Source organism: Podarcis gaigeae, assembly GCF_964106915.1.
Source record: "Podarcis gaigeae genome assembly, chromosome: 11".
NCBI lineage: Eukaryota > Metazoa > Chordata > Lepidosauria > Squamata > Lacertidae > Podarcis > Podarcis gaigeae.
The window spans coordinates 33,971,522-33,991,215 of NC_139687.1; the positions used below are offsets into that span (position 1 = coordinate 33,971,522).

The window sequence follows — 19,694 nt, forward strand, 5'->3', positions numbered from 1 at the left end:
GGTTCATAGCCAAGGAGAGCTCATCACATCATTCCAGCTGCTGCTGCAGATTGGTTGCTGCTTACCTGCATGGGCATTGTGGGAGTGCCAGGGACATGCAGTGTGAACAGTTGGAGATGGCAAGAGTTCCCAGGGATATAGTATGGACGCATTGATACCTTGGCTTTCATTTCTGCTTATACTGTTTTGCTTTTGCTGGCATCACAGATACATTATGCTGGCCTTACGTTCCCATAGCAGGACCACCAGCAGTCGAATAGGGGTGCAATACCTGGGGCGCCAGATAGCATTTTACTGAACATGTTGACAGGGTCTTATTTTTATTTTTCCCCGTTTGACAGGTTACAGTATTTAAGGAACTGAATATACAGAATTAAAAGTCTGTCACAACAGACTCATGGCAGGTCAGTTGATACTCATGGAAGCTGCTTCACTTCTTTCCAAACTGTGGCAGGGGTGGCGGTATCTTGATGTCTTGACCTTTCTCCAACTTCTTCTCACAGTCAACCATGTAATTGACGCCATCAATGACTAACTGAACAAGTTCCACCTTAAATAACAAGAAGAAACGCTTGCTGAGGTTATGCTTTAAAAACCTTGGTTTTTCTGTGGATAATTATTTGCCACAGAACATATGCGCATGTTCAGTAAAACTAGGTAGAAGAATCCTCCCTGAACAATATATTTTGTTATATACTGCAGGATACATGTCTAATAATGAAACTTTGCAGTCCTTTTGGGCGACTGTGTCTTGAAGTTACTTGGTTTGAAAGTACTTTGGGGATCATGAATGTATCAAATTTATTGGTTTCCCCCTCTTCAGGTAACTGATCCTTTGTCATCTGAGTACTGAAATGAGAATATAAAGGTGGCATAGGCCCAATAAGTCATGCTTTAATATAAGGGGATTGATCAGATACCAGTTTGGGATCTATTCCAGTCTGGCATGATTTTTGCAGGTCTCAAGGAAGTCATTGAAAATATACACATAGGCATAGGCTTATGCAATTAGGTCATTGTCCTGATTCATATCACCATATCTTGTTGTCTGTTGTGTTCATTTCGATTTGGGAGAGGAGTTGTTGTTGGCATCCATCAGTCTCGAGAGACAATGTATCGTGCCTCCAAGGGTGAAGTCAAACCACTGTGGCTGCAGATACCTGTAACTCTTAACTGTTACCTCCTGTATTGTTTTTGCTGCGTTAGCACCTCTGGGGTGACCTCTCCAGGGTCCAAGCTTGGGCAGAGTGTAGGGAGGTCCTGGGCTGCCCAGATGACAAGACACCCCCCCCCCTTCAGCCTCACTAAAGCAGAGCAATACGTTTGGTACCAGCTTGGCTGCAGGAGTTTCCAGAAGGAGGGTGTACAAGATGCCATCCAACCGTCTTAATGCATTCATTGAAAACAAATGAGAATGGCCTTCTGTGTCCTAAGACTGCATGCAGGCACTGAAGGGGCACACCTTGGTGGTAGAACACTTGCTTTGCATGCAGATGGTCCCAGGCTTCCTCCCTGGCATCTCCAGGTAGAGCTGGAAATGCCCGCTATCTGAAATTCTGGGGAGCAGCTGCCAGTCAGTGTGGACAATACTGAGCTAGATGGACCAATGGTCTGACTCAGTATAAAACAGATTCCAATATTCCTATGTGGAAGTCTCTTTACCTTTGCTCATAAGGGATCACTGGGCTGAAGTACATGAGTCTAAATAATCTAATTTATACAAATGTTCTTTAAGAAGAATACTTTTGGCATATCAGGCACATTCCATGTTGTTGTCTTGCTTGACAAGTAAATGCAAGTTGGTGCCATGGAGTTTCCTGTTAACAATACTTGTGTTTATGTGAAGACATTAAATGTTCAGCTTGAAAATATTCTGTAGTATCTATAGCTTGCATAACAAGCTGTCCCCAAGTTTTGCTCCAGTTTAAAATGGGGGGGGGGGGATCTTACCTCTGATCGACCCATGCGGTCTAGATTGGAGATATCGTATATATCTGCTACAGCAGCTGTGTCTACTCCACCGGTGCCACGCTTTTGAAGCCTCAAGTTTTCCAGGATCTTTGCAAATCTAGGATCCTACCATAAAAGGAAATATATTATTTCTAATTGCTCCTCAAGATGTATATGTTGGCAAACGCAGGGTTGCCTAATTTTCACAATACATTTCTAGGTGTAAAGGTGTCTAAGCAGGCACTACAAATTTGTATGGATTGTTCTTACCAACATTCGTAATTAAAAGCCATTTGAGTTGGTTTACGCACCTTGCTGAGCTTTGTGAGCTTAACGTGGACTCCTGCACGCAATCCTGTTCCCAGATTGGAAGGACAGGTTAATACATATCCTAAGCGTTCGTTCCACATAAACTCCCACCCTCGTTCTTTAATTAACCTTTCAACCTACAGAGGAAATAAAAGGCAATGAACTGCTGGGTACAGATAGTGCCATCTGTTAACAGTGCTGGCTTTCTGTTAAAATACAGCTCCTAGCAGCTTGTATAATAATTGCACAAGATCCATCTTTGGCATCAGCGACTTGTAGTAAAGATCGCCGACATCAATAGTGTCTTGAAAGCAAGAACAAAATATTATCTCTAAATTGAAGCTTCAACTTGGGAGGTTAGCTTGATCGCTGTATTAGTTCTCCATACAAAGTATTTGTATTAAAGAAAACACAGTCCTGTTCACTTTCATTGGGACTTCCTTCTGGGCGACTGGAGTGAAAATTGCAACTTTGCATTTTGAAATTGAAGTGTCCCTCAGAATTTATTGAGGAAGTGGATTACTTATATTTGTGCATGTTTGTAATTTGATCTCCACCCCCATCCCCGGAGATGAGAGAAAGCCTTTTCTATCATGGTGCCTCTATTATGGAACTCACACCCAAGAGAAATGCTGTTCAATACTTCTCTTTTACTATTTGGGTTTGCTAGGGAAATTTTTATATCATACTAATTTTTTAGTATTTTTGTTCTGATGTGTTTTAGTAACTTTGTGAGCTGCGTTGTATTCGTTTATATAGAAAGGCAATGTATAAATTTCTAAATGAATTAAAACTTTTTTTTTTTTTAAAAAGCAACTTTGCTGGCAGATGCAACTCTGTGAAGCCAGCACCCTTAACAAACTACTGTTTCTAGGATTCTCCATGATTGCTGAAGTGGTATAAAAGTGCTTTAAACATATGTGTGGATGTGACTTCCCCCACCATGCATATCCTGCATATGCAAACTAGTTCTGTAACCCAGTTAATGAAATTTTACTTGATTAATTGACTAAAATGCAGCCAATCATTTGCTGCATTGCTTATGAGGAAAACATTTGCCAGGAGATTTGGCTGGCCATTCTTGAGAGGGGAGGCTTTGTGTATCAGCACCTGAAGATTATCCATCCTAGGTTTGAGCTGTACTGACCAGACTGAAGCAGGTAGCAACATTTTTCTCTCTGAGCTGCAGGTGTGCCTGCAAGATATTGTTCTAGGCCAGACATAGGCAAACTTGGCCCTCTGGGTGTTTTGGGACTACAACTCCCATCATCCCTAGCTAACAGGGCCACTGGTCAGGGATGATGGGAGTTGTAGTCCCAAAACATCTGGAGGGCTGAGTTTGCCTATGCCTGTTCTAGGCAGTGAGGGAAAGAAGGACTCTTCCTTTGGGGGTAGAAAGGGATAGCAGGTAACATCAGCTATGTGGACCTCTTAGGCACCTTTGAGGTTGATGGGCAGATCAATGAACAGAACCAAAAATTACAACAATTAGCATGTGAGGGGTTGTAATAAGAATTGACCACAATGAATGTATTATGACTTTCATTGCAGCTTCATGTACAGAGTTAAGTAAACGTTTATGCCTGACTTGCTCTCATAACATTAAGGAGCCCCAAATGACTGTCATGCCCAGGGCCCCCCAAACCCCAGAGCTACCACTGCTTAAAACTCAGAAACATTTTTTTTAAATGGCACAGTAAAATGCCCACCTCTAGTAATCCACGGCAAAACCTTTCAAAGACCCGTTTCATGTTGCCTCCCTTTTCCATGGAGATCACCCTGGTGTGATCCTCTTCGTTGATCCAGACGAGAAATGTTTTGTCATTGTTGTGCCTGGTTGGAAGCGAGCAAGGCATTGGTATTACTGTCACACAAGCCTTCAACAACAATTCTCATAGGCGCATGATTGTTTCGTTTCACCTCTCCCCTTTCTTATCTGTCTCTGTTGTGGGCAGAATTGAGCGTTGTGCGGTGCTATTACTGTGGCAAGGTTAAGGATAAGGGTTAGTGAAGATTTCCGCCATTTCATTCCACTGAACAAGTACCAATGATAAAATCATTCCCATTTCTAGGGTTATATAAAGAGCACTGCTCAGTCCTGATCCCACTGGTACTCAACTACTGCTACGCTAGAGAGTACGTTTTGTTCTCTGAAATGAGTGCAGCGTGAGGCATGTGCTGCTATGGGAACTGAGAAAGGGAAAGCGTGCACATCCTTTTTAATTGGGAAAGAGGGAATCTGCCTCTCTAGTTTATGGTAGTTTGAGACTGGAACATTTGAAGGTGTATCCTGTCTAAAGCCCAAACCATATTCAACTTTGCTTTAAAATTAGTTCGTTTTTTCAAGTGTTTCACAACAGAACAGGCATGCAAAAATGCATTTTATGCTCAGTGAAATACTTTCCCACCCCATAAGCACATCAATGCAGAACTGCAAATGGTACCTCAGTGTAGCTACAGCAGCATGCTTTCTGAGCCAAGTGTGTTCTGTGTTGCCTACTTTCATTTAAGCTTCTTGGTTACTAGAAAGCATTCAGGACAGTGTGTGGGCATGCTGTATACATGATGCTCCCTGACCAGTTTCTGCATTGCATTGAACACCTTTGTATTCTACTGCAAGTCTTGCTTAATAAAGTAGCACAACACTTGACATTTCAAGATGTTAGGAGTTGCTTTATGGGGAATTTACTCTGACAGTTGTAGCTGTCCTAATACCTGATATCCTTTAACTGAAGATGCAGAGTGTGAAACCTGGGTCTTGCAAGAAATGGATATTTTGCTATTTTATCGCTCATTTGCACTCAGATTATTTTCATTCACCAAAGTATCCAGGCTAAGATCCCCATGCAACTTTTTATTGCAGATATTTAAATACAAACACACGGGCAGGTTTCAGTTCTGTTTATATACTTTGGCCCACACTGACACATGATAACAGCTGACACATTCAAAGATAAAACAATAAACTCCTTTGAAAAAAACTAACAAAGAGAATTAAAATAATACACTGTCACGTTTGAACGTACATGTAAAGTACATAACACATTTCAGTCCTGAAGCATTCATTCATTATCAAAGTAGTAAGACATCACTGATTCCAAAGGAACAGAAATTCCTTCAGAGCATCATAAATCTTCACAAATGATTAGCCTTTATTCAGGATATCAGGGAGACAGAACTAATATTTCCTTCAAATGATTTAGAGATCTCTCTCATTCGCTTCCTTTTCATCCAATTATTTACTGATAAACCACATTGGCTTTATTATACTGAATTTCTATAATACTATCAATCCAAAACTGCTTTTAGTATAAATAAGAAGCTCATACAGTGGTACTTTGGTTCTCAAACGCCTTGGTATTCAAACAACTTGGAACCCAAACACTGCAAACCTGGAAGTAACTTTTGCCGAACGTGCTCTGTTTTGAGCGTTACGCTGAGGTCTGTCTGGTTTTGCTATTTATTTTGTGTTTTCGTTTTTGTGGCTCTTTTTTGTTTGTGTAGAACCCAGTTCACCTACCGATTGATTGATTGATTGTGTTACTGCAGTACATTGTTTATTGCTTTCATTTTATGGATCAATGGTCTCGTTAGATAGTAAAATTCATGTTAAATTGCTGTTTTAGGGGTTGTTTTTAAAAGTCTGGAACAGATTAATCCATTTTGCATTACTTTCTATGGGAAAGCAAGCCGTGGTTTTGGAACGGACTTCCGGAATGGATTAAGTTTGGGAACCAAGGTACTATAATTATAGTTAATGCCTCCATTATTTATTATGAATAATGCCTTCCTCCCTCAAGCGCATCCCTTTCTACAGGGTCTCCTTGAGCCTTTTTAGAGAGCTGCTGAGGAAGAAGAACCCTGTCCACAGACTTTTCTATGAATCAAACTCCTTATGAACTGAAGAAAGAAATCCAGTCACTAGGGTTATATGCTACCTTTTTTGTCACTGGTGATATAGATTAATAGACTCAAGCACCTGTCTGTCTTTTTTATGTATGCTACTGCACTTCTCCTAAAAATTAATTAATGGAAGAAGATGAGAGTGTGTGTGTGCAAAAGCATGCATTTGGTTTTAGGAATAGCAGCTGTTGTTGTGTTAGGAAGGAACTAATAAAGCCATTTGTTCATAGCTTAAGCGTGCACAATTCATATTCCATACCAGATTCCTCTGGCATCTGGCCAGTCACGGGCCATCCCGGCACATGTTAGCAAAGGGGACACTGGTTTATCAAATAGGAAATGGTCCTGCAGACCAGCATATGCAAGGCAGAGGGAAAGAAAGAAAGAAGTGAATTTTAGGTCTCATAATCATCATCGCAAGGAAGAACATGCAAGCACCACCACTGAGCGAATAAAGATTCACGCTGGATTCTTCTTCGCTGCAAATGACAATATTCTTTCCCTAGATAACTTGGTAGGTTTTTATTTTGTTGTAAGAGCAATGATTCTAGAGAGTTGTAACCACACTGAGGAAAAAGAAATATAAAGGAGAAACAATGTACAGTACTTATAAGGATTAAAGTGAAATTTTATACCAATTATTCAACTTGTATGCCAAAAGCTTTTAGGCAGTGTCTGATTTTTAATAAAATCTTAAAGATAAGGTTTCTCAGACATGAGACCTAATCAAAATACATGATAGCAGTCTAAAGGTCAGGTTGATCTGACCTTTTTGTATTAGTGATTAATTATGTTCCTCGTTCCCATTTGTTTTTACTCATAAATATAGCCTCCAATAGAATTTCATTTCTTAACGGAATCATTCCACCCCCCATCTTTATTCCCCCAACAAATTTTCATTTACAGGTGCATAAATCCCAGCTCAACTGTGCAGTGTTCCTTATTTATAGACTTAATTTCTTTATTGATTGTGGGGTATGAGCTAATGGATCTTGTTTGCAGAGTCCACCAGCAAGTTAAATATCTGTAATATTTTTGTTTTGTGTGTCTAGAGTTTACAGTGGTGCCCTGCAAGACGAATGCCTCGCTAAACGAAAAACCCGCAAGACAAAAGGGTTTTCCGATTTTTTAGCGGCTTCGCAAGACGAATTTCCCTATGGGCTTGCTTCGCAAGACGAAAGCCCATAGGGAAATCTCCGGGGACAGTGGGGAAGCGCAGCGCGCCTTCTCCTCTGTTCCCGGACCTGTCCTAAGGCTTGCGGTGGGAGGTCCGGGAACAGAGGGGAAGGCGCGAAGGGCTTCTCCTCTGTTCCCGGGGCTTGCGGTGGGAGGAGGGTTTTTCCTCCCCACCGCCAACATTCAGAACAGCATTCTGAATGTTGGCGGTGGGGAGGAAAGCCCTCCTCCCACTGCAAGCCTTCAGGACAGGTCCGGGAACAGAGGGGAAGGTGCGCAGCGCTTCTCTTCTGTTCCCGGGGCTTGCGGTGGGAGGAGGGTTTTTCCTCCCCACCGCCACATTCAGAACAGCATTCTGAATGTTGGCGGTGGGGTGGAAAGCCCTCCTCCCACCGCAAGCCTTCAGGACAGGTCCGGGAACAGAGGGGAAGGTGCGCAGCCTGCTGCCCCGCGCGAGGGGCGCTCTTAAGCAGAGCGCCCCTCGCGCGGGGCCGACATTCGCCGCTTGGAGAGCCCTGCGGGGAAGTCCTGCAGGGTTCCCCAAGCTGCGAATGTCTGCGCCGCGTGAGGGGCGCTCTGCTTAAGAGCGCCCCTCGCGCGGGGCAGCAGGCTGCTATCCGCAGCTTGGAGAGCCCTGCGGGGAAGTCCTGCAGGGCTCCCCAAGCTGCGAATGTCTGCCCCTCGCGCGGGGCAGCAGGCTGCTATTCGCAGCTTGGAGAGCCCTCTGGACCTCTTCTGAAGGCGGGTGGGGGGCAAAAGTCTTTGTCCCCCCTGCCTGCCTTCCCGGGGGATTTTAAAATGCCGGCGGGCGGCAGCGCTGCCACCCGCCAGCATTTTAAGATCGCCCCGGACAGCGGAGAAGTCTCCGCTGTCCCGGGAAGGGGGGGGGAAGCAAAGACTTTCGCCCCCCCACGTCGGCCTTCAGAAGAGGTCGGGGGACAGACTGTCCCCAAACCTGGTCTGAAGGCGGTTTCCATAGGAACGCATTGATTGATTTTCAATGCATTCCTATGGGAAACCGTGCTTCGCAAGACGAAAAACTCGCAAGACGAAAAGACTTGCGGAACGAATTAATTTCGTCTTGCGAGGCACCACTGTATTAGGACATTCATGTATACACCCTTTAATGCAGTTTTAGGTGTACATATTTTTTCACTGCACAGGTTACCAAGGTACATGAGAACGCAATAGGTATAAATTAAATCCAGTGCTGCTTTTTTACAGTATTCCCTGATTTACAGTACCATCACCTTTAAAATAAAAATACCTCAGTTAGAGGCATGTGGACAGCTGGATGAAAATGTCATGGTTTGCACAACAACAAGTTTCTACTTCTATACAGATTACTCGGAATCAAGGTAAAGGTGTCCAATGCAACACCAATTCACTTGTTGCTCCCTGAAGTATAGACATAATGGGTGAGATCCAATGTCACTCCAAGTAATGCAAGTCCATTATTTTAATGGGTATGACTTCATTGAATATCACCCAGAACGATAATAGTACCAAGGATGTGATTTTTAATGTTGCTTTACACATCACCATATTGTAAGCATTCCTATTACTTACAAATATGGGTGAATATAATCATCACCATCTAATAGGGTTGTCATACGCCTGGAATTTCTGTTGTAATCAGCACCCGGGCGAAAATCGCTGAAATGTCCAGGGAAGTCTGGACGCATGGCAGCCCATGTTGGTAGTGTAGAATTTGGCAAATTTCCTTTTAAAAAAAGCTCAAAAACTCTTTTTTTCAAAATCCACATTTTTACTTTCTGGAAGGGAAGTCATTCATTGGGCTAGGGAGATACTAGATGCAGCACAGCTCCGGGGTTTCACTCCCATAAACACATGGTGGCTGGTGCCCATTGGGATTGGTGGGGCAGAAAGCAGAGAGGGCAACAGTAGGTGGAGCCAGAGCAAGTGACAGGAAGAGCCAACTATTTGTTTTGTCACCATCCTCTTCCCTGCTGTGTTCTACAAGGGCAAAACGAAGACTAAGGGGGAGGGGGCTGGTGGCTTGTAAGAGGTAAGGCAGGCAAGTGGGGGCAAACTGCGGTTGGTGAGGCACTGCCCCATTTGCCCCAAAGGACCAGCCCCCGCCCCCAATTTGGGGTTTGGACTAAAAGGCAACCTCAGAAGTGAGTGGAAGATTGAGGGTGGTGCTTAACCCTTTCATTTCCTGCCATTTGTCTGCCCAAGGGAGATCTACAGGGAGAAAGTTTATATGCAGGGGCTGGGGGGGGGGGGAGCAAGAGAATGTTTTTTGAATTGAGAAAAGCGCTAAACTGTTTTCCCACCTCACTCTTCCACTGCACATCAGGCTTTTTATTTTAAAAATGAAGGAAAACAATTCACATTTACATATCTAGACTGGCACTAAATAAATAAAAAATGCAGACTGTCACTATATTTTTATTTAAATATCGAAATTGGTCCTAAATATAATCGTTCAAACAAAACAGAGACCTTTCATTTGGTATACCTAAGCTTAAGCCTTTTGCAATATTTCAGGCCCTCTCAGACTTTTTCCAGCCTATTTTTAGGCGTTTAGGATTCACATGCAACATTAACAATAGCCTAATTATCTGTGCATAAAACATCTGTATGCAAAAGGAAGCGGCATACATTCCCTTTAAACCTCCAGGCTGGGCATTGTACTTACATCGATAAGTTGCTGCTGTTCTTTCTCAGACATTGTGGTCAGGCTATAATACTTCCCAGAGAGATCTCCTTTCAGTCCAGCCAAAGCAGTGACTACAACATTCTCTACTTCTCTCCTCTCTGCCCGGGAGCAGGCAGGCGGTAGGCTCAGCCCCCGAATACTACGGCCAGTGCGTACACGGGATGATAAGACGTAGCGTTCATCAAATTGCCCATGGGTGATCTGATCCACACACAAAAGGGAGTTCGTGTCACAGAAAGGGCTATCTAGGACTGGCTAAAATACATTGTTCTGCCTGAGAACAGCAAATGATGCTCCCCATCTCCAAGTGAAGTACCCAAGACTGACCAAGGATTTTTGATACCTGAGGCAGAAAAATCCCACAAGCACTTCTGCCTGGGAGTAAAAATTCAACAGTAATACATGAAATAAATCATTTTCTGTTCTTTGGCATTAATTCAAAATCAGTTATTTGAGGCAGACACCTGATAATGTTAATCTAGCACTGTCCTATGTGTTGTAAGAAATATTACTTGGAAAACAAGTACACAGATGCTAATTCTATCCATGGCAATATACTCTCATAATTATTCTCAGCCCCTTTTCTCTGCAGATAACATTTCTTACATTGGTCCTAAATTGTACCTACCTTGGAAGAGTCCAGGTCAGTGTGATGCTTCATTACTTTTGGATCATAGCCATTGTGTCTTAATTTGATAACTGGGTCAAAAATTTCAGCAAATTCCTGTAGAGTCAATGGCATATATTCATCATCATCATTATTATTATTATTATTATTATTATTATTATTATTATTATTATCGATTCACTTTGGTGGTTACATCTCTTTTGTGTATTTGCAATTGATATGTTTTAATTCTCCTCACTTTTTTGAACCATTCCACAAACCTATCTAAGGGGAAAGAGCTACACAGAGACAAAGAAATAAAGGAAGTGATGGGAAAGGAATATTGGGGAGAAAGACAGAACTTTGATATGTTATGTGTCAAGCCCATGGAAAGAAAAATTGTGACAAGTAAATCAGGTTCCTATTTTTTTCCTTTGGCTTTTAAGCAGGGCTGTACTGATAAGATCAGGACAGAGATTGTCTTCTAAAATTAAGGCTGCAGTCATTAGCATACTTACTAGAAAGTAAGTCCTGTTGAAATCCAGGGGCCAACATTGTCCAGTGAAAAGTTTGGCTGGCACAAGGGGCATGGCATTCTTAGTGGTGGTAGCATCCTTTTTATGAAACTCCCAAAATAGGAAGTGTGTATCTGAAGAAGTGTGCATGCACACGAAAGCTCATACCAAGAACTGACTTAGTTGGTCTTTAAGGTGCTACTGGAAGGAATTTTTTTCGTTTTCCCAAAATAGGAATATTCAGGAGATTCACTTATTTAGGGTTTATAGTTCTGGCAGGCATTGGGGAGATGTGAACCTTATTCCAGACTAACTTCATTGTTTTAGTAGATGTTGCTGTTCTGTAATTGATTTTTGTGCTTTTTCTTTTTAACGCTTGGACTACTGCAATGCGCTCTACATGGGGCTACCTTTGAAGGTGACTCGGAAACTACAACTAATCCAGAATGCAGCAGCTAGACTGGTGACTGGGGGCGGCCGCCAAGACCACATAACACCAGTCTTGAAAGACCTACATTGGCTCCCAGTACGTTTCCGAGCACAATTCAAAGTGCTGGTGTTGACCTTTAAAGCCCTAAACTGCCTCGGCCCAGTATACCTGAAGGAGCGTCTCCACCCCCATCGTTCTGCCCGGACACTGAGGTCCAGCGCCGAGGGCCTTCTGACGGTTCCCTCATTGCGAGAAGCAAAGCTACAGGGAACCAGGCAGAGGACCTTCTCGGTAGTGGCTCCCGCCCTGTGGAACGCCCTCCCATCAGATGTCAAAGCGATAAATAACTACCTGACATTCAGAAGACATCTTAAGGCAGCTCTGTTCAGGGAAGTTTTTAATGTGTGATATTTTAGTGTATTTTTGGTTTCTATGGAAGCCGCCCAGAGTGGCTGGGGAAACCCAGCCAGATGGGCGGAGTACAAATAATAAATAATAATAATAAGTATTATTATTATTATTATTATTATTATTATTATTATTATTATTATTAATATCTATCTATCTATCTCCAATTGGCTTCTGGGCTTGTTAGCCTGATGATTTGCTCTTCAAATCTGGGAAGAATGGAACTAGTGTAGCTTGTTTGTGCGAGGAGTGGGGGGGGGAGTGAGAGAGAGAAAAAGACCCTGAATTTCATTTAATATATACAGCACTAATGCTGAGATCAAAAGTAAAGAGAGAAAGAAATTAATAAATAGTTTCTAGAGAATGTTATCACTATAGTGGGGCAAATCTTTTCCAGCCTTGTACAAAATTATAGTTCCTATCACTAACTTCTGCTTCTGATTATACTAATTAGCCAGTATGTCTGGCAGTGGCAGTTTAAATATTAGGGAACACCTGACACAGCCTCCATCTCCACTGTTTTCTCCAGAACCTTTATTGTTTCCTCTTGTAGGATTTAAAATCTGCTCTGACTGTTTGGTCGCAGTCTGGAGAAGAGCTGCATTGTGCCCCAGAATTATGCCTAGGTTTCCCCCCATATACCACAAAACCTCCTACCCAATAACAATATTCTACTTATTCTGTTATCAGCATGCTATATTTTGACGCAAGAAAGTAGGTCATTTCAGATCAATACTCTTAAGATTTTGAAGATTTTTGTTAAAGTGACAGGATATTTGGGTGCATTGTGCCTCAGTTCACATATATTTAAAGCACTCTTTTGCCACTTCCTCCAAAGAATCTTGGGAACTGTCATTCGTTAAGGGTGCTGACAATTGTTAAGAGACTGTTTTCAAGTGTGACATATCCTAAACAACTGTTGTGAACTTCATGGATGCCCTTCTAAAATAGTTTTTAAAGCCCCTTAGAAACTAGCCTAAAATAGAAAGGGGAAAATAAGAAATGTAGGGAGAAAATCCTGCCTGTGTTTTGCTCATTTGGCTGATTTTTTTTGGGGAGGGGGGAGATACGCTGTATGCCTGAGACCCTTCTAGTTCCTGGATTCAGTTCCTGGAATAGCCAGGCTAGCTTCCTGGTGAGGTCGATTTTGTTGTTGTTGATAGCTGTGGGCATAGCCAGGATTTTTGTTGGGGGGGGCAGGACTTTCGTTGGGGGGATAGTTAGTTAGTTGATTGGCCAGTTAGTTAAGTACAGTCATACCTCTTGTTACATCCTCTTCATGTTACGTACTTTCAGGATACGTACCGCAGCGACCTGGAAGTCCCGGAAAGGGTCACCTCCGGGTTTTGCTGCTTGTGCATGCGCAGACGCGCAAAATGACGTCACACGCATGTGCAGAAGTGGCGACACACGCAGACGCCGATTGCATTCTGCTCATGTTGAGAACGGGGCTCCAGAACAGATCCCATTCGCAACCAGAGGTACTACTGTATCTCTATTGTTTTACTTGATCTGGGGAGGGCAGCTGTCCCCCTTTGCCTCCTTGGTTACGCCATGTTGATAGCTGTCTATGTATAGGAGTGTGTGTGTGAGACACTGTTTTGACATTTTTACAGCAGAATTTCTGCTTCATTCAATTTAGTGAACAACGGTTCCACTTTTTTACCTCAAGCTGAATTTACCAGCAAGAGACAAGACAGCTACAGGAGGCAAATAAAATATTGTCTTCTGTGCCTGCATTTATTATCCTGGATATTATTATACAGAGGGTGCCTTTAATGGTGTTTTCTCTTCACTGAACTTCCCGCTTAGGGGGGAAACAATCCCACAAGGAAGAGAAACAACTACCATCATTATCCATATGCCTTGTGTTTTGTGTACACTCTAGTGTCCTGTTTTCCTTTAAAACTACACCCTGCGTGCAGAATCTGTGTTTATCTAACTGTTTCATCTAGTAAATGTACAAACTAAACAAGTGGATGGCAGCATATAATAGAAAATCTTAACCTCATAAGATTCTTCATCTCCTGCAACCATGCCGACCGTTTTGATGAAAGGGTGACCAGGATTGTCAACACCAGTTTGGATGCACTGATCCAGCGTGTAGCCATTGGGAGTCATCTTGTCCCTCAGTTTGGCATAGATTGCTGGAGTGAGGCATTCAGCCATGCAGTTGTTGTGCTTACGAAGATCAGGGAAGTCTGCGCTGGTAAAAGAATAGAAAAGGAATGTAAAGCATTCATGTTGATCTGCAGTCTTTGGTTACATTTTCAAGTTCATATCAGGGAAGGTGGGCAGAATTGGCATCCTACTTGCCTATCTGCTTTTATGCCTCTAGCAAAAGAAAAAGAAAAAAGAAAGCACACTGTGAATATGTTATGGTTTGAAGAAAATGGCAGGGAACTGGGAAGTGTGGCTGCTTGTTGGCTTATACAATCTGTAGGGGAAGCAAACATACTGTGCTTCCCCAGGGGAATGCTGGCTTCCAGCTGAAACCACAGAGACAGTTTCAGTAGTGGACGGAAGCACTTCGGCAGATGGAAAGGAAACAAATGACCTTCAGAATTTTATATTTTTTTGTGTTAATCTGCAAAATTAAAGTGCAAGTAAATTTAATGAGATGAATCTGCAGCTGGTATTAATCAATGTAGCTCACCTAGGATTCCTGGAAATGTATCCACTCACAACATTTACATAACTTTTTCATTACTGTTTTGACACTTGTTAGAGATATTACGGAAGTGAACCAGCTTGCTGTAATGTTTAGAGCAGGTTGGTCAATTTATTGCCATCCAGATGTTTGGGACCAGAACTCCCATCATCCCCAACCATTGCTAGTTGAGGCCAATGGGAGTTGTAGTTCAAACAGTCGGGGGAAGGGGTACTAGATTGGTGAAGGCTGGGTTGACCTAATGGATCAGGGCTGGGGAAGAATCTCATTCAAGTCCCTGGTCAACCATGAAGCTCATTAAGCGATCATGGGCCAGCCATCCACTTGTGGCCTAGCCTCCCTGTAAAATGGGATGAACTCATTGGAAGGAAAATGAGTGATAAATGAAGTAAATAATATCATTCATAAGGAAGAGGGAGATTTATTATAATTAGTTCCACGGGAATCTCTGTGGAAGGGAGAGTTTAAAAATGACACCTGCTTATTATAAGGAGCAGCGGGTGTCGCTGTGGTCTAAACCACTGAGCCTTGGGCTTGCTGATCGGAAGATTGGCGGTTCGAATCCCCGTGACGGGGTGAGCTCCCGTTGTTCGGTCTTAGCTCCTGCCCACCTAGCAGTTCAAAAGCATGTCAAAGTGCAAGTAGATAAATAGGTACCACTCCAGCGGGAAGGTAAACGGCGTTTCCGTGTGCTGCTCTGGTTCGCCGGAAGCAGCTTAGTCATGCTGGCCACAGGACCCCGAAGCTGTCTGCGGACAAACGCCGGCTCCCTCTGCCTATAGAGCGAGATAAGCACCGCAACTCCAGAGTCGTCCGCGACTCGACCTAATGGTCAGGGGTACCTTTATGACTCTAGCTTGCTGTGTTCTGTGTGCCCCTCAAACGCAAATCAGTTTGGGAAGTTCAGCCTCTATTGCCCCATTCAGATCACTTTATGCTTTAATAATAATTATTATAATTATAATTATTATTCCGGGTCATTTCTATACTGCTTTATATTTTCAGGGGGGAAACCCCTAAGTGGTTTACAACATACATAAAAACATAAAACAAAACAGTTCAAAATAAAACATTACTCAATAAATTAAGTATACATTCAAAGCAACATAATTACCTGAAAACTAAAATGTTATCTTAAAAAAATTCAAAATAAAACATTACTAAAGTAAGGCTGGATCTAGACACATTAAAGAAGCGTTTCAGTTAAATGCGTTGTAAACTTCGTATGAGAAATCGGGTTGGCAAAAATGGGACTCCACAGCACCACCTGGTATCACAGTGTTAAAATGCACATACAAATAATATAAAACACATTTTCTTTCCCAATCTAGCTGAGTCCCATGTCAAATACAAAATGCACATTTAAACAGTAAAATTAACAAGAGAATAAAATATTATCGTAAGCATAGAATATATCTGCTGCTGTTGCGGCAAATCCTGCCCATGGTAGTTCATTGTGGGCGGTGGCTGTGGCAGCTCAGGCTCGACAACCAGGGTCTGCACTAAGACAAAGCCAAGATGGTCTCTGGCCACTTCAGCAAACGCAGCTTTTGTAGCTGGAGTCAGTCAGGGCCCCGTGCTCCCTGGGCAAGTGGGAAAATGCCAGATGGCAGGTAGCAGGTCTTCTAGAACTCCGAGCCATGCATTTAAAGCATGTGGCCTCCCCCAAGGAATCCTGGGAAATGAAGTTTCTTAAGGATGCTGGGAACTGTAGTTCTGTGAGCAGTAAACTGCAGTCTTCAGGATTCTTCGGGGAGAGGAAAGAGCCATGCCTGTTAAGGTGGTATACCTGTGTGACTTAAATGCAGTGCTTTTTTGGGGGGGGGGTACGCAGACGTACGCAAACCCCTAAACATTTTGTGAATCTTTGTACTTTTGTCCATTTACTGTATTTATTTGCCCCGATTTGAACTATAAAATGGTGATTTCTTGAGTCAAAATGAGAGTAGCCCTAAACATTTTTAAAGGAAAAAAACCCACCACTTAAATGTATGGTGCAGCTGTGACCTAAGTCCATTGCTAGTTCTGTCCTCCTTCTTCAACCTTCTCACCTGCTTTCCTCAACACCTTTGCTTCTTGGGCTCTCTTCCCACTCAACAGCCTTGTTTTTCTCTTTACTGCTAAATAGTATTCAGTGGAGACACTTAGGCCCTTCAAACAACAGGCGCCAACACTTGTTCATCAATGATTTGAATCAAAATATTTACCTTGGAGGAAATAGTCTTTGTCTGTGAAAGGATCCAGCTTTCACATTTTGCTTATTCAGCAGGTATCCGGTGGTCAACGCTCCGGTACTAACTGTTGCAAAGAGAACTGCAGTTCTTCGACCAGCCAGGAAACGTGAAAAGGTACTGGCCATCTTTTGTCACCTATTAGTTTTGGAAGACGCACACAAATCTGCAATGAGAGCTGAAATAGGTACATAAGTAATAATATGAAAACGGTGACAATGAGGCCAAGTGGTTGATTGTTTTATGGAGGCAGGCACGTATTTAGCAGAAGTCTCAGATGTTTCAAACCTAGTCTTGTCTTCTACAAGCCCAACTCAAGTTGTTAGTTTTGAACTTAAATATTGGAATGGCGGGGATCATAAAGAAGAAAGTGCCAAGTTAGCCAGGACCCAGTCCATTAAAGGGTCCATCCTGGCTATCTCAGCACTTTCTCCTTTATGATTCCCCTCACTGTTAGCTTTTTTCATTTACCAATTTGTTGAAATATGTTTCAGTATCAGTGGTTTTCTTTTGTTGTGTAGGTCTGTGCAGTGGCAAATGCCAGTTTCCATTAGTCCTCAGTGCAAATATCATTTGAAAACTCGTCTCTGCATTCCAGACATGCACATTCATATATCAGGGTTTAATCACTAAGAAGAAGCACTGACCTATTGAACAAAGGAAAAGAGGCACGTCAATAATTCCAGCAGTTCAGTAGAAATGTTTGGCTTAAAACACAGGCAACAGTAGCAAACCTACTTCTTCAATTTTTTCTTTCATGGTTTCGAGCTACTGTGATTTTTTTGTGATCTACAATTATCTCAGAAGCAGCTATTAAATAAGTGGCTGTGGTCCCTAAACCATAAAAGTATACAGAGAGAAAGAGAGAAGCAAAAAGCAACTGTCCTCTTGTAGCCTAGTTTTATAGTGCTTCGAGGGAGGGGTATTCATACCTGAATTTTCAGGACTGGCTGGCCTCTATTTTAGAAACCCAGTTGTCAAGATGGATTAAGAATATCATCCTACTTTGCCCACCTATTGTTCCTTTGCTGTAATCACAGAGTAGCTGCCTTGTATTTTGTTAGAGACCCATGTATTCTGGGTACATTATAGCCCATTCCAAGGTGACAGAAGCTGTAATGCATGTATGCACTGTGCTCCGAACCTCATCATTTAGCAGCAGTTACTATAGTCCAGTTAGGGACGCGGGTGGTGCTGTGGGTTAAACCTCAGCGCCTAGGGCTTGCCGATCGCATGGTCGGCAGTTCGAATCCACGCGGTGGGGTGAGCTCCCGTCTTTCGGTCCCAGCTCCTGCCCACCTAGCAGTTTGAAAGCACTCCTAAGTGCAAGTAGATAAATAGGTACCGCTTTATAGCGGGAAGGTAAACGGCGTTTCCCTGTGTTGCGCTGGTGCTGGCTCGCCAGAGCAGCTTCTTCACGCTGGGCACGTGACCCAGAAGTGTCTCCAGACAGTGCTGGCCCTCGGCCTCTTAAGAGTCGGACACGACTGGCCCATATGGGCAGGGGTACCTTTACCTTTTACTATAGCCCAAAGGTTCCCAAACTTCAGGAGTACGACAGCTCCCTTTTAACCTCAAAATAATTCATGGACACACACCCCTTAGTAATTGTTTTAATTTTAGGCTCCATTCGTTAAGACAATAAATAATGAGAAAAAAACTACTCTGAACTTCAGTGACACTTTTAAATTAATTCACTTTTTATTCATTGCAACGCCAGTTAGCCATTGCTGACTAGGTTCATGTCCCTTCAACTTCAAACCTATTGGAGTAAACAAAAGGATAAAAATACAGGAAATAAGTAATTGTTCAAAGGAATAAGGGTATTACACTATTCACTCAACCAGCATTCCCCTCCGCTCTCAGTAGAGAATAGTTGGCTCCAAACTGTACTTAAACCCCAGATTTTCAATAGTTGGTTATTCCACAAGCTCCAATGGGACACCTCTTTGCTCCTCAATGTTTTCAAAGATCAGACTTGTGCTTTGCTGGACCATGGGCTAAGGAATGGGAAAGACTAAGAGATGGTTGCTTGGCTGGTGTAAGATTTTAAGAGAAACATTTAGCTCTTGCAGAAGGCAGAGATCTCTGATCCTTGACTTTGTGTTATGCTTTTTGGTCATATATGCCGCCTCTTTCTTTTCTTTTGCTCTCTTTTTTTGCTTGGTCTGTGGCACATTGCTTTTGGGTAGGGACTCTTTTACACTTTAGATCTAAGGTATGTGCAGGCTTAATGAGTGTATTCCTTTTGCATATTTGTAACCCTGCAGTCTGTAGCAGCATCCGAATATATACAAGTGTTGAACGTGCATGTGGGTTCAGTTGTACGCTGCATAATACTGCATTGCCTGGCTTGCGTTTTTCTATCAGTAGGCTGAGAATGTTTGAATCGCGGTGGGTGGGTATAAGCTCAGCTAGCAGTGAAGGAAGAAGCTCATCCTTCACTTTTAGTTCAGCTGATCCTTTTCTGTGTGTGTACATTTGTGTGTGGCAGCTGAGTCCGTGGTGGTGCTGTGGCCAGGCAGAAGTGATGGCCGCTTCACCTGCTGGACTGTGATAAAACAAGAGTTTGGCAATGGGAGAGCGTCCATTGGGAATTTACTCAGAAGTTGCTGGAGGTGCCCCCCTTGCCTCCACTGGTTGCTGTCACCTGCTTCATGGACCCCTTGGGATATTTCTGCAGGCCCCCGGGGGACTGAAGCCCACAGGTTGAGAACCACTGCTGTGGTAGATAAATAATAGCTTTTTAAGAGGATATTCAGGCTCATATCCCGAGACCTGCTTTAGAGCAAGCAGAAACCCTCTTCC

At 42.9% G+C, this 19,694-nt stretch overlaps 1 protein-coding gene and 2 long non-coding RNA genes across 5 annotated transcripts in view; 1 reads left to right on the forward strand and 2 right to left on the reverse strand.

Annotated features, from left to right (window-relative positions):
• Window positions 1–19,694, reverse strand: part of LOC310827398 — a 793,036-nt gene that overhangs the window by 763,606 nt on the left and 9,736 nt on the right. The gene's annotated exons all lie outside the window — the stretch shown is intronic.
• The window catches only part of LOC310827383, a 58,578-nt gene that overhangs the window by 5,235 nt on the left and 33,649 nt on the right, over window positions 1–19,694 (forward strand). The gene's annotated exons all lie outside the window — the stretch shown is intronic.
• CKMT2 (creatine kinase, mitochondrial 2) overlaps window positions 302–19,694 on the reverse strand; it is a 29,150-nt gene continuing 9,757 nt past the window's right edge. Inside the window, exons 2-10 of one of the 2 annotated variants that reach the window (XM_083703291.1) lie at window positions 16,863–17,064; window positions 13,992–14,190; window positions 10,653–10,748; window positions 10,004–10,225; window positions 6,422–6,507; window positions 3,969–4,092; window positions 2,262–2,396; window positions 1,951–2,076; window positions 302–550 (exon numbers count right to left, since the gene is read on the reverse strand). In XM_083703291.1, the coding sequence (XP_083559417.1) occupies window positions 431–550; window positions 1,951–2,076; window positions 2,262–2,396; window positions 3,969–4,092; window positions 6,422–6,507; window positions 10,004–10,225; window positions 10,653–10,748; window positions 13,992–14,190; window positions 16,863–17,014 (1,260 nt within the window). In that variant the 5' untranslated portion in view covers window positions 17,015–17,064 and the 3' untranslated portion in view covers window positions 302–430. The remainder of the gene's footprint in view (window positions 551–1,950; window positions 2,077–2,261; window positions 2,397–3,968; window positions 4,093–6,421; window positions 6,508–10,003; window positions 10,226–10,652; window positions 10,749–13,991; window positions 14,191–16,862; window positions 17,065–19,694) is intronic. The other variant, XM_083703292.1, reaches the window with a different exon arrangement.